The 13,460-nt window shown below is 51.4% G+C and overlaps 1 protein-coding gene across 1 annotated transcript in view; it reads left to right on the forward strand.

Annotated features, from left to right (window-relative positions):
- Positions 1-13,168, forward strand: part of stt3b (STT3 oligosaccharyltransferase complex catalytic subunit B) — a 48,237-nt gene extending 35,069 nt beyond the window's left edge. The window contains exons 5-16 of the mRNA XM_067255462.1: positions 3,161-3,260; positions 4,903-5,001; positions 5,659-5,805; positions 5,996-6,044; positions 6,870-7,024; positions 7,910-8,118; positions 8,229-8,416; positions 8,833-9,004; positions 9,513-9,686; positions 9,881-9,994; positions 12,084-12,290; positions 12,706-13,168. Coding sequence (XP_067111563.1) covers positions 3,161-3,260; positions 4,903-5,001; positions 5,659-5,805; positions 5,996-6,044; positions 6,870-7,024; positions 7,910-8,118; positions 8,229-8,416; positions 8,833-9,004; positions 9,513-9,686; positions 9,881-9,994; positions 12,084-12,290; positions 12,706-12,780 — 1,689 coding nt within the window. The 3' untranslated portion in view covers positions 12,781-13,168. The remainder of the gene's footprint in view (positions 1-3,160; positions 3,261-4,902; positions 5,002-5,658; positions 5,806-5,995; positions 6,045-6,869; positions 7,025-7,909; positions 8,119-8,228; positions 8,417-8,832; positions 9,005-9,512; positions 9,687-9,880; positions 9,995-12,083; positions 12,291-12,705) is intronic.
- Positions 13,169-13,460: the final 292 nt, after the last annotated feature.

The following is a 13,460-nucleotide window of genomic DNA, read 5'->3' on the forward strand; positions in this document are numbered from 1 at the left end:
AGTCACACTCCGATATGTACACACACACACACACACACACACACACATATATATATATATATATATATATATATACAACCTGCCAGACACACACACACACACACACACAATCCCACACCTGGTAGACCCACATACGCACAGCTTCACACACTCCACAAATGCACACAGACTAACAGACACACACAGACTAACAGACACACACAGACTAACAGAGACACACAGACTAACAGAGACACACAACACAGCCTTAGTTTCCTCCTCCCAGGAGCAGCATCTGGATGATTACATTAAGATGGCCGGCAGATACCATTGTGATCTACCATGCAAGTGGAGGAGTATGGAGAGAGGGAGTGGGGAGGGGCTGTGAGAGGGAGGGGGGAGGGGCTGTGAGAGGGAGGGGGGAGGGGCTGTGAGAGGGAGGGGGGCGAGGCTGTGAGGGGGGAGGGGTTGTGAGGGGGAGGGGGGAGGGGCTGTGAGAGGGAGAGGGGCTGTGAGAGGGAGGGGGGAGGGGCTGTGAGAGAGAGGGGGGAGGGGCTGTGAGAGGGAGTGGGGAGGGGCTGGGAGGGGGGGCTTGGTGTGTTAAATCTTATATTGTAACTCCCTCCCCAACCTCCAAACAGTCAGGAAGTTGATAGAGAGATGAAAGAAATGATGAATGTAGCTGACTGCGTCTGGGAACACTCTTGTGATTGTGTGTGTGTGTGTATGAGCATGCATGTGCAGTAAGGGGGGGAGCGAGTGAGAGGCATTCCTGAAGATCTCTCAGCTCATTCAGAGTTAAATCTCGACTTCCATGAGACAGGATGTCAAATGAAAGAAATTTGAAATCTCCAGCTCCATCGATCAGGCCGGGCACAGCGTCTGAGAGGAGGGAGGGAGGGGGAGGGAGGGATAGAGACAGAGACATTAATGGCTACATTTGATCTATCAGAGGGAGGGATTCTCTACCCAGGGAAACATGTGATTAATAAGCCCATCATCTCTCTGTATCATCTCTATCTACATCTCCTCTGTGGCAAGACATCTTTTCTCCCACCCCCCTCTCTCTGTCTCTCTATTCTCCTCAGTTTCTCATCCCTCTCTCTCTCTCCATCCTCGTCCATTTCTCACATCTCTCTGTTCTTCTCCCTTCTCTCCCTCCCTCCCTCCTTCCCCCCCCCCTCCCTCCCTCCTTCCAGCCCACTCATATTTAATACTCCCTGCTGTTACTTGCAGTTAGCTAGCAGAATATCTCAATCACCTCTCTCACCCCTGCTGTTTCTCTCACCCCGCCTGTCTCTCTCTCACCCCCCATCTTTCCCTGTCTCTCTCTCACCCCCGCTGTTTCTCTCACCCCGTCTCTCTCTCTCCTGCCCTCTAGTGGCCTGTGTGTGCCCTGCTTCTTGGACCCAGCCACCTGGTGGCTGACAGCAGGTCTAGTAGGCTCGACGAGAGAGAGAGAGGGAGAGAGGGAGGGAGAGAGTCCCTGGGTGACTGTTGGCAGAATCAGGGTAGGAGAGGGAGCCAGGGAGAAAAAGTGAAGGTGGGGCGTAGGTGGGGAGGTGGAGGGAGGGAGGGAGGTCCTGATGGAAGGTTGCTGTAAAAACTCCCCCCTCCACCTCCCTCCGCCTCCCCCTTCCCCCAGCATCTAGGGTGCTCTTGAGAAGTAACTCCCTCATAAAGAATGGATGATGTGTTCTCTGCAGAGCCCAGCTCTTCAGGTGATTGTTTGGAAGGCGCTCTGCGCTGGTTATTATTAGAAGCCGAGAGATAAAATCACACCTCCTTAAGACCCTCCCACCTTCACCACCATCATCCTTCTCTTGTTGAACACCGTCTGGGAACCAATCACTGAGAGACAGGGCTGCCGTCGGTGTCTACAACCAGACTCCCTCCCCAAACCCCCCCTCCTCCTCTCCTTCTTTTCTTTTCCTATTGTCTCCTCTCCTCCCCCTCCTCCTATTCTCAGTTTACAGTAGATATCATAGTTTACAGTACAGATGATCATTTACCACAGAGGTAATAGTTTACATTAGAGCTGGTAAGAGTTTAGATTTGCATTACCATAAGTGTGGACAGAACTCTCTCCAAGGTGTGTGTGTGTGTGTGTGTGCGTGCGTGTGAGATAGAGGCAGTATATGGCTTGGTGCCTTCAGTAAATTGCATTACGACTCGTGCAGCTTTTAGAATGGCGAGGGAGTTGAAAATATCTGGCTAATCCTTCTTTCGTTTCCCTTCTTCCACACACGCTTATACACACATTATACACACACACGCTTATACAAACATTATACACACACACGCTTATACACACATTATACACACACACGCTTATACACACTCGAAAACATAATGTGGAGTCATTAGTAGGAGTGAGGTCAACCTGTTGCTGGGACTCGGACTGTACAGACTGTATATACACACACCTCCTCTCTCTCTCCCCTCCACCCCTCCTCTCTCTCCCCTCCACCCCTCCCTTCCTCTCTCCACTCTCTCCTCCCTCTCTCCCTCCTTCCTTCTTGTGGAGTACCTGCTCCTGACTGTGTAAACAGTGTAAGACACAGCAGCGAATGGGAGAGCTGTCGTTTGGATCCATTTATGTTCTGGTTGAGGTGTCTAATTAGCAGGCATCTGATGCTCTCATCCAAGCAGCTATGAAGAGATAATTACCTCCCGCCACTCCGCAAAGGAACTAGTTCTCCTTCCTGTGTTAATGAACTGCATCTCCCGGATTTGAAAGTATTTCTAACAAGTCGACAGAAACCATCAACTATTTTAAGAGCAGAATGACGGACGCACACATGCGGTGCTAAGCATGTGTGCGTGTGAGTGTGTGTGTGTGGGGGGGGGGGGGTAGGTGTGTGTAAGTGTATGGAAGGATGGACGTAGGTGTTTTGCTGTTGATTTTGCCGTGACTGATGTTTTATAGACTCCAGGTCTCAGAAAGACTCACATCCACACAGCGCTCTATAAGCTACTGACACCTTTACTGTTTCCATCACGAGGCGGAAAATGGGATTGGTTTTAGCCCCTGTGTTTCTGATGCAGGTGAGCAGGTTTGATGTACTGGACTAATTTGTGTGTGTTTGTGCGTGCCTGTGCGTGTGTGTGTCTTTGTGTGTGTGTGTCTTTGTGTGTGTCTTTGTGTGTGTCTTTGTGTGTGTGTGTGTGTGTGTTCCAGGTGTCAGCGTGGGGAGGCTATGTGTTCATCATCAACCTGATCCCGCTCCACGTGTTTGTTCTGATGTTGATGCAGCGCTACAGCAAGAGAGTTTACATAGGTGAGAGCACACACACACACACACACGTGCTTGGCCCAGCCTAGCCTCTAGTAGCCTAGCCTAGCCTCTAGTAGCCTAGCCTAGCCTCTAGTAGCCTAGCCTAGCTCGGGCGCAGGTTGTCCAGAAAGTAGATGGCTTGGCTCCTGGTGAAGTGTCGTTGAGGCTTGCTGATACATCACAGTCACAGTAAGCAGCGCCACCATGCCTGCCCTGGACGTGATGAACGACTTCCTGTTTTAAACGAATCCTTCTACGTGGTCCTTGAACCATTCTGCCTCCCCCCCAGCCTCTACAGCAGCCACCCTGACTTCCACAAAGGAAGCTATCCATTACGGAGGGCCCTCTACTCCCACCTCGGTTGTTAGGTGGCATATACACGTTCATGTGCAGCTCCTTGCCCTCCAAGTGACTTTTAATAGATGATGGGAAGTTAGCGGCTAGCTAGGGACAGGAAGTTAGCGGCTAGATAGGGACAGGAAGTTAGCGGCTAGCTATGGACAGGAAGTTAGCGGCTAGCTAGGGACAGGAAGTTAGCGGCTAGCTAGGGACAGGAAGTTAGCGGCTAGCTAGGGACAGGAATTTAGCGGCTAGCTAGGGACAGGAAGTTAGCGGCTAGCTAGGGACAGGAAGTTAGCGGCTAGCTAGCCCTGCTGTGCAGCCAGTGTTTTGGGGTTCTGCAGTTGGCAGTTGGAGCGGTTGGATCTAGACCCACTCCATGCAGACCACCACAACTGCAAAACTGTGTCCAAAAAAAACACTGCCAGCTAGCTAATCATCTTAACAGAACACCTCTGTCACCCTCCATCTCTCTCTCTCTCCTGTTCCCTCTCTCTTTATCGCTCTCCTGTTCCCTCTCTCTTTATCGCTCTCCTGTTCCCTCTCTTTTTATCTATTTTTCTCTCCTGTTCTCTCTCTTTGTCTACTGTTCCCTCTCTCTCTCTCTCTCTCTCTCTCTCTCTCTCTCTCTCTCTCTCTCTCTCTCTCTCTCTCTCTCTCTCTCTCTCTCTCTGTGTCACCTGTTCTCTCTCTGTCTCTCTCTCCTGTTCCGTCTCTTTCTCCCCCTTAAGCAGTCAGACATTAGAGGACAGCAGGCTGGTCATCACTGCATCTCAGAACTCGTTTTGACCCCTCCACACACACACGCTCGCTCTCGCTCGCTCTCTCTCTTTCTCTCTCGCTCTCGCTCGCTCTTTCTCTCTTTCTCGCTCTCTCTCTTTCTCTTTCTCTCGCGCTCTCTCTGTCTCTCACTCACACACGCACGCACGCACGTTCCTCTGCAGCACAGCCTGGGACGAGACCCCCTCTCCAGATCCTGGTTCTTCTATTAATGACTGGAGATACGATCTGGATCTGGAGAAATCAATAGGCATTAAGTACCTTAGAGAGAGGCTTATTTTCCTCCACAGCCGAGAAGGCGGAGGGATGGAGGGCGGACGGATGGAGGAGGTTGTACAGCAAAGGGCATCTGGGATTTACCTTATCTGTAAACTTATCTCATTCTCTCTCAAGCACAGTCTCCCTCTCATTCTTATGCTCACTGACACTATATCATTTTTGCTCCTTGCAGCTTTCCTACTCTGCCTCATTCCCTCCCTCTCTCTCCTTCTCCGCTTCCTCTCTGACCTCTGACCTCTGTCCCCAGCCTACAGCACCTTCTACATCGTAGGCCTGGTCCTGTCTATGCAGATCCCCTTCGTCGGCTTCCAGCCAATCAGGACCAGCGAGCACATGGCAGCAGCAGGTAAGCCCCGCCCCCTCTGCATCTCGATTGGCTCACAGGCCACGGCTGACAGTGCGTGCCTGCGCCTTGATTGAACCAGCGGCTTCTTGCAGGGTTGTGCTAGTTACTGTGTTGTTGACTGGAGGACTGGTAGAGTGTGTGTGTGCGTTTCAGTTGAAAATGCAAACTAAGTGTCGTCTCCCGTGACGACGGCCATCTGCTCCCAGCGTTGCGTTAGTTAGATCCAAGTAGCAGGTAGCACGTCCTCTGGGTTCGCTTGTTATGGCAGCAGGGCTGGAGAGGAGCAGGGGCTCTCTGGTGCTCCGTGGCCTACGGGGGGCGCCGCCACCGGGAGCAAAACTAACGCACCTCGATCCGTGTCCGTCGGCGAGACGCAGATGTCGGGAACAGCTGGCACTCTGACGGGGGACAGGAAGGAGATGGGGGAGGGCAGGACGGGTGGAGTTTATATTTGCTGGGGAGTGAAGGGCGTGTTGGAGCGAGAAGTCGTAGAGATACGACCTTGAGGGAGGGAGGGAGGGAGGAGTGGGGGAGTAGAGGCTGGTGAGGGAGAGGTAGAAGGGGGGAGAATCTCTCTGTCTCACACTGTCTCTGTGTGTGTGTGTGTGTGTGTCTCCTCGTGTGTGTGTGTGTGTGTGTGTGTGTGTGTTCTTCCAGGTGTGTTTGCGCTGCTCCAGGCCTATGCCTTCCTGCAGTACCTGAAGGATCGTCTGACCAGGCAGGAGTTCCAGACTCTCTTCCTGCTGGGCGTGTCTCTGGCTGCTGGCCTGGTCTTCCTCACTGTCATCTACCTCACCTACACAGGTCTCACACACACACACACACACACAGGTCTCACACACACATACATCATACAGAGACAGGTCTAGCTCACCATCATCTATCTCACTTACACAGACCAGTATATACACACACAGACATCCCCCCCCCCCAGCCTCTCAGTGTCTCCAGGTCTGTCCAGGCAGGTGTGTATTGACTGCGGTTGTTCCTCCAGGTTATATCGCTCCGTGGAGTGGACGCTTCTATTCCCTCTGGGACACAGGGTAAGCTCTGGTGCCTTTCACACACACACAGCCCTACAATCACACACAAACACACACACACACATGCACGCGCAGAGAGCAGGCAATGTGTCTGATTTCTGCATTAAAAGACAGATCAATGCTGTGTGTGTGCTGCATGTTGGTACTGTGTGTGTACTGTGTGTGTGTGTGTGTGTGTGTGTGTGCTGAATGTGGGTAGTGTGTGTGTGTGTGTGTGTGTGTGTGATGAATGTGGGTAGTCTGTGTGTGTGTGTGTGTGTGTGTGTGTGTGTGTGTGTGTGTGTGTGTGTGTGTGTGTGTGTGTGTGTGTGTGTGTGTGTGTGTGTGTGTGTGTGTGTGTGTGTGTGTGTGTGTGTGTGTGTGTGTGTGTGTGTGTGTGTGTGTGTGTGTGTGTGTGTGTGTGTGTGTGTGTGTGTGTGTGTGTGTGTGTGTGTGTGTGTGTGTGTGTGTGTGTGTGTGGGAGTCAGGTGGCTGAGTGGTGAGGGAATCGGGCTAGTAATCCGAAGGTTGCCAGTTCGATTCCCGGTCATGCCAACTGATGTTGTGTCCTTGGGCAAGGCACTTCACCCTACTTGCCTCGGGGGAATGTCCCTGTACTTACTGTAAGTCGCTCTGGATAAGAGCGTCTGCTAAATGACTAATTGTAAATGTGTGTCTGTGTGCTGACTGCAGCAGTTTTATTTTCTTTTTCACTCCTATGTCACGTTTCTTACTCTTCTCATCCCCCCTTCTCTCCCCCCCTCCCTCCTCTCCTCTCTCCTCCCTCCTCTCCTCCCTCCTCTCTCCTCCCTCCTCTCTCCTCCCCCCCCTCTCTCCTCCCCTCAGCTATGCTAAGATCCACATCCCCATCATAGCGTCGGTGTCGGAGCACCAGCCCACCACCTGGGTCTCCTTCTTCTTTGACCTCCACATCCTGGTGTGCACCTTCCCTGCAGGCCTCTGGTTCTGCATCAAGAACATCAATGACGAGAGGGTCTTCGGTAAGGAGCGGGAGGGGGAGAGACGGGGGGGAGGCTAGTGGGGACAGTGTCTCGTGGAGACTTTGAGTTTTTCTCGTAACGGTTAGTAGGGTTTATAGACAGGAAGTAGATCTGATGGTGTTAAGTTGTAGACAGTTACTTGGTCTCAGTTAGTTACTAGCTCTTAGAGAGTTACTTGGTCTCAAACAGAGTTAGTATTTCTCAAAGTCACTAGGTTGTAGACAGAGGTACTGGTCAGTGGTTAGGGAATCGGGCTATTAATCAGAAGGTTTCCAGTTCGATTCCCGCCCACAAATGTTGTGTCCTTGGGCAAGGCACTTCACCCTACTTGCCTCGGGGGGAGTGTCCCTGTAGTTCTCAAAGTCACCAGGTCTCGTGGAGTTCTGCTTCTGCTGATGGAAGTCGGAGAGACTGACCCAGCCCCCCTACCCCAGACCCCCAGCGCTGTCTGACACTTAACGGGCCAATTAATGTTATTGATCGCTCAAAGAGCTTACACCTGTTCCTGGTCTGCTGGTGTTTGGGGGCGGAGCCACAGAGCCCGGCGGGGACAGGGGAGTGCTACCTCGCACCGCCTCCCTCTAACCATCTCTCTCTTCTTCTCTCTGTCTCTCTCTCTCTCCTTCCCTCCCTCTCTTTCCCCCTCTCGCTCTCCTTCCTTCCCTCTCTTTCCCTCTCTCTCTCTCTCTCCTTCCCTCCCTCTCTCCCCCTCTCTCTCCCTGACTCTCTTCCTCCCTCCCTCCTTCCCTCCCACTCTTTCCCTCGCTCTGTCTCCTCCTTCCATCCCCCCCTCTCTCTCTCTGACTCTCTTCCTCCCTCCTTCTCTGTCCCCTCCTTCCTTCCCTCTCTCCCCCTCTCTCTCTGTGTCTCTCTGCTGCCCCCCAGTGGCGCTGTATGCCATCAGCGCTGTGTACTTTGCTGGGGTGATGGTACGTCTGATGCTGACTCTGACCCCGGTGGTGTGCATGCTGTCAGCCGTGGCCTTCTCCAGTGTGTTCGAGCACTACCTGGGAGACGACCTGAAGAGGGAGAGCCCCCCCGCCGACGACAGCAGCGACGAGGACGACCGCAGGCCCGGAAACCTCTACGACAAGGTCAGGGGTCACGGCATCCAGTGTGTGTGTGTTGTTCCTTGCTTGTGTGTTGTAACCATGGTGTGTGTGTGTGCTGTAACCATGGTGTGTGTGTGTGTCTCCGCCCGCAGGCTGGCAAGGTGCGGAAGCACGTGTCGGAGCAGGAGAAGGCAGAGGAGGGGCTGGGCCCCAACATCAAGAGCATCGTCACCATGCTCATGCTTATGCTGCTCATGATGTTCGCCGTGCACTGCACCTGGGTCACCAGCAACGCTTACTCCAGCCCCAGTGTGGTGCTGGCATCCTACAACCACGACGGGTACACACACACACACACACACACACATATTCTGACGCCGTGGTGGTTTTGCCTGGGTGAGGTGGTGTTTCTGTTTTGAAGGGTGATATTTTGAACTATTCTGGAGTGACCCGTGACTGCAGCTGTACTGCAACTTCTGTACGGCTGTTGCAGAGACTTGCATCAGACCTGTCGGTCAAGAACACACACAAAACACACATAAAACACACACACACGCATGCACAAACATCACTGTGGCTACAGCCCAAATGTCCTTCCCAAAACATACACACACTTGTGAACACATACACACACACACACACATCCCTCTTCTACCCTCCAACTCTCTTACTCCCTCTCTCTATCTCTCTCCCACCATCCCTTCTTTCAACCTCCCTCCCTAACCATACCTCTCCCCCCCTCTCCCCCCTCCCCAGGACCAGGAACATTCTGGATGACTTCAGGGAGGCCTACTATTGGCTGCGTCAGAACACTGAGGAGCATGCTCGCGTCATGTCCTGGTGGGACTACGGCTACCAGATAGCAGGCATGGCTAACCGCACCACGCTGGTAGACAACAACACCTGGAACAACAGCCACATAGCGCTGGTGAGACACACACTCAGACACACACTCAGACACACACCACACACACACACACACACACACACAGACTCTTGTGCACACAGACACCAGTTTCAGCTTTTTATACATACATATCTCCTCAGAACATAATATCTGCACGGGATTCTTGGGGGTTGAGTTCTTAGGGGATCCACATTCCCAGCACAGCAGGTTCCTTCAAACACTGGAGCTTATCTCCCAGCCTCTTACTGGGCTCTCACGCTGCCGTTATGCCAGGGGGGTTCCACATCCTTAATAGACTTTCTTTGTCCCAAGCTTCTGAAAAGAGAGAATTATTGTGTTTTCCTCGAGTCTGATTCAGTGTTAATCTAATCCTCCTCCACCTCATCTATCGGTGACTTTGTAAAAGTTCCTTCACCTTTTTTCTTTCTTGTTTCTCTTCATACTGTCTCTCTCCTCCCCTCTCTCCTCTCTCCTCCCCCCTCCCCTCTCTCCTTCTCTCCCCTCCCCCCTCCCCTCTCTCCTCTCCCAGGTGGGTAAAGCCATGTCGTCCAATGAGAGTGCAGCGTACGAGATTATGCGGAGCCTGGATGTGGACTACGTCCTCATCATCTTCGGCGGTGTGATTGGCTACTCAGGCGATGACATCAACAAGTTCTTGTGGATGGTCCGAATAGCCGAGGGAGAGCATCCCAAGGACATCAGGGTGTGTGTGTGTGCCAATGAGAGTGTGTGTGTGTAAAAGTGAATCTATACATCAAAGATGTTGTAGTTTTTTGGGGTGAGGGGGTTTTATACAAATGTTAAAAATCCACAAATCAGATGCCTCATTGAAATTCAACAGGCCCAGTTCCAAACCTGACTCACCTCTTCTCCTCTCTGTGTCCTTGTGTCCTTCAGGAGAGTGACTACTTCACCCCCCAGGGGGAGTTCAGGGTGGACAAGGCTGGCTCACCCACCCTGCTCAACTGCCTCATGTACAAGATGTCCTACTACCGCTTCGGAGAGATGCAGGTGAGCGAAGGAGGGGGCAGGGGGGGGGGGGCAGAGGGGGGGGGCAGAGGGGGGGCAGGGGAGAGCTTGTGGTAAACAATTACAACCTAGCAATGCGATGCTAGCTTCTGTATAGTAAACAATTACAGCCTGGCGTTGTGGCGCAAGCTTTTGTTTAGTAAACAATTACAACCTAGCTTGAGCAAAGCTAGTTATCACACAGTAAACAACCATGACCTAGCGTTGTTTTGGGTGTTTAGTGGCTAGATTTACAAGTACAACATAGCATTTTGAAGCTGTTGTCAACAACCGTGACTTAGCACGTGTGGAGCTAGCTGCGAGTCAGCAGTGCTAACTGGCTGGAAGGTGGATGTGCCAAGCTGAAGGACAAGCTAGATAGGAGCTCTCCAGAGAGGCTCTCTGCCTGGCGTGGGCAGCGAGAGGGGGAGGGGAGGAGATGAAGGGAGGAGAGGAGAGGGGGATCTGAGATTTGGGGGGAGGGGGGGGGGGGGGGGGGGGGGAGAGGAGCTGAGGAGAGGAGCTGAGGAGAGGAGCTGGCAGCCAGGTTCTTGTATCCACACAGCCTCTGCTGCCCTGCCAAACCACTCACAGGGGAGCACGATCAAAGTGAAGCGATGTTTGTGTCGGTTCCTCAAACGGCCAGCCACAGCACACCAAAGCTGACTGAACCGGAGAGAGAGAGAGGTAGATAGAGGTAGAGAGAGAGGTAGATAAAGAGAGAGATAGAGAAAGGTAGATAAAGACAGAGGTAGATAGACAGAGGTAGATAGACAGAGGTAGATAGACAGAGGTAGATAGACAGAGGTAGATAGACAGAGGTAGATAGACAGAGGTAGGTAGATAGACAGAGGTAGGTAGATAGACAGAGGTAGGTAGATAGACAGAGGTAGGTAGATAGACAGAGGTAGGTAGATAGACAGAGGTAGGTAGATAGACAGAGGTAGGTAGATAGACAGAGGTAGGTAGATAGACAGAGGTAGGTAGATAGACAGAGGTAGGTAGATAGACAGAGGTAGGTAGATAGACAGAGGTAGGTAGATAGACAGAGGTAGGTAGATAGACAGAGGTAGGTAGATAGACAGAGGTAGGTAGATAGACAGAGGTAGGTAGATAGACAGAGGTAGATAGACAGAGGTAGATAGACAAGACAGAGAGGTAGATAGACAAGACAGAGAGGTAGATAGACAAGACAGAGAGGTAGATAGACAAGACAGAGAGGTAGATAGACAAGACAGAGAGGTAGATAGACAAGACAGAGAGGTAGATAGACAAGACAGAGAGGTAGATAGACAAGACAGAGAGGTAGATAGACAAGACAGAGAGGTAGATAGACAAGACAGAGAGGTAGATAGACAAGACAGAGAGGTAGATAGACAAGAGAGAGAGGTAGATGTAGAGAGAGAGGTAGATGTAGAGAGAGAGGTAGATGTAGAGAGAGAGGTAGATGTAGAGAGAGAGGTAGATGTAGAGAGAGAGGTAGATGTAGAGAGAGAGGTAGATAAAGAGAGGTAGATGTAGAGAGAGAGAGAGGACGAGTTGTGTCCTTGTCACGTTCCACATCCTCAAGTGGGAGAAACTGGAAGGACAGGATGAAAGAGAGATAAAGGGATTGAGGGATGTTTAAAAGGGGTTTACCAGAGAGATAATTAAACTGCAGTGCTTCCAGGTGGAATCAAAGAACAGTACACCTCATGGTGTTCTACGGGGCCTAGTGGGCTGGTACACACACAGCCTTCTCTCTCCTCCTCATTTATAGCTTGGAGGGCTTAGTGGGCCGCCTTGTCAGGAAAAACTCATTTCTGAAAGGCGTTCTCTCTCTCTCTCTCCTTCTCGCTCTCTTTTTCTCCCTCTCTCGCTCTCTCTCCTTCTCGCTCTCTTTCTCTCCCTCTCTCGCTCTATCTCGCTCTCTCTTTCGTTCACTCCAATCCCCCTGTTTTCTTAAAGAGCTTCCCGCCTCCACCCAACCCTCTCTCTCTCCACTTCTCGCTCTCTCTCCCAGACCAACACCTCTCTCTCTCTCCTTACGTCACAAACGCCTCTCTCTCTCCCATCACGAACACTCACCAACTCCTCTCTCTCCTTCCTTAAGCTGGACTTCCGGACACCTCCTGGGTTCGACAGGACGCGTAACGCAGAGATCGGTAACAAGGACATCAAGTTCCAGCATCTGGAGGAAGCGTTCACCTCGGAGCACTGGCTGGTGCGCATCTACAAGGTGAAGAAGCTGGACAACAGAGAGCCGCTGGACCGCAAGCTGCGCTGCGTCTCCCCCAAGCAGAAGTACATCTCCAAAAAGGTACCGGGGGGAGTTATGGTGATGATGACGGTGGTTATGGTGATGATGATGGTGGCTATGGTGATGATGATGGTTATGGTGATGATGACGGTGGTTATGATGATGGTGGTTATGGTGATGATGACAGTGGTTATGGTGATGATGATGGTGGCTATGGTGATGATGATGGTGGCTATGGTGATGATGATGGTTATTATGGTGGTTATCATTATGATGCTAGTGATGGTGTTTAAGTATGGTTATTTCCTCTTAAATTTTTTAGCCGTCAAATGGAAATGTTCATAAAATGTGAGCCAACTGACTTCATTTCCTACAGTTAATAGTGTGCCCACATTTTTATTCAGATATAGGAGCGCTTTTTAAACGAGGTTTGATTAGTAAGTCGCTTTTTTTCCTTTTTTTTTTCTGCTGGCAGACTTCTAAGAGGAAGCGGGGACATATCAAGAACAAGCTGGCCGTAAAGAAAGGAAAGAAACTGACCAAGAAATAACGAATCTGGACTCGACGAACTTCACACACACACAGAATCAAAAAATGCAACTGGCAAAGAAAACTCTACCAATGAAGAAGAACACGACGCCCATGGTCTGGAACGTTAGTTAGCGCTTATCCTCGAGCGCAAGTCCTCAGAGCGCCCCCATGTGTTGGGAGGCGGATGATTCATCTGGTTTAGCTCCAGAAGTCTTAGTGCGTTTTATCCAGAGGACATTTGTCTTGTTCTTTTTTCTCTCTCTTTCTCTTCTTTTTTTCCCCATTTCTATTTTTTGTACTTGAATGTGTGGCAAGACACAGACCTGCTCGATTGAGGTCAGCATCGATTACTGAATTAATTTTTGTGGTACATTTAGCTCTGTTGTCAACGAGGGGAGGGGGAAGGGTGGAGGGAGGGGGGGAGGGGGGAGGGGAGGGAGGGGGGGAGGGGGGGAGGGGGGCGGGGAGGGAGGGTAACTTGAAGAGAGGTGAGTGGAGGTTGGGATAAACTGCACCAAAGAGCCCTCCATCCTGCCTCCTGGCAGTAAACTAGTTTCCTGGGTGAGGTGGGGAGCGCTGGAGTACGAGAGCGTTCCTGACACGTGTACAGAAGTGCGTATACGGAATGGAGGAACTTCAATATCTGGGCACAGAATATCTCTTAACGGTGTTTGTTTGTTTTTGCCTCTTTATTATTTT

The sequence above is a fragment of the Osmerus mordax genome, chromosome 18 (genome assembly GCF_038355195.1).
Source record: "Osmerus mordax isolate fOsmMor3 chromosome 18, fOsmMor3.pri, whole genome shotgun sequence".
Classification (NCBI taxonomy): Eukaryota; Metazoa; Chordata; class Actinopteri; order Osmeriformes; family Osmeridae; genus Osmerus; species Osmerus mordax.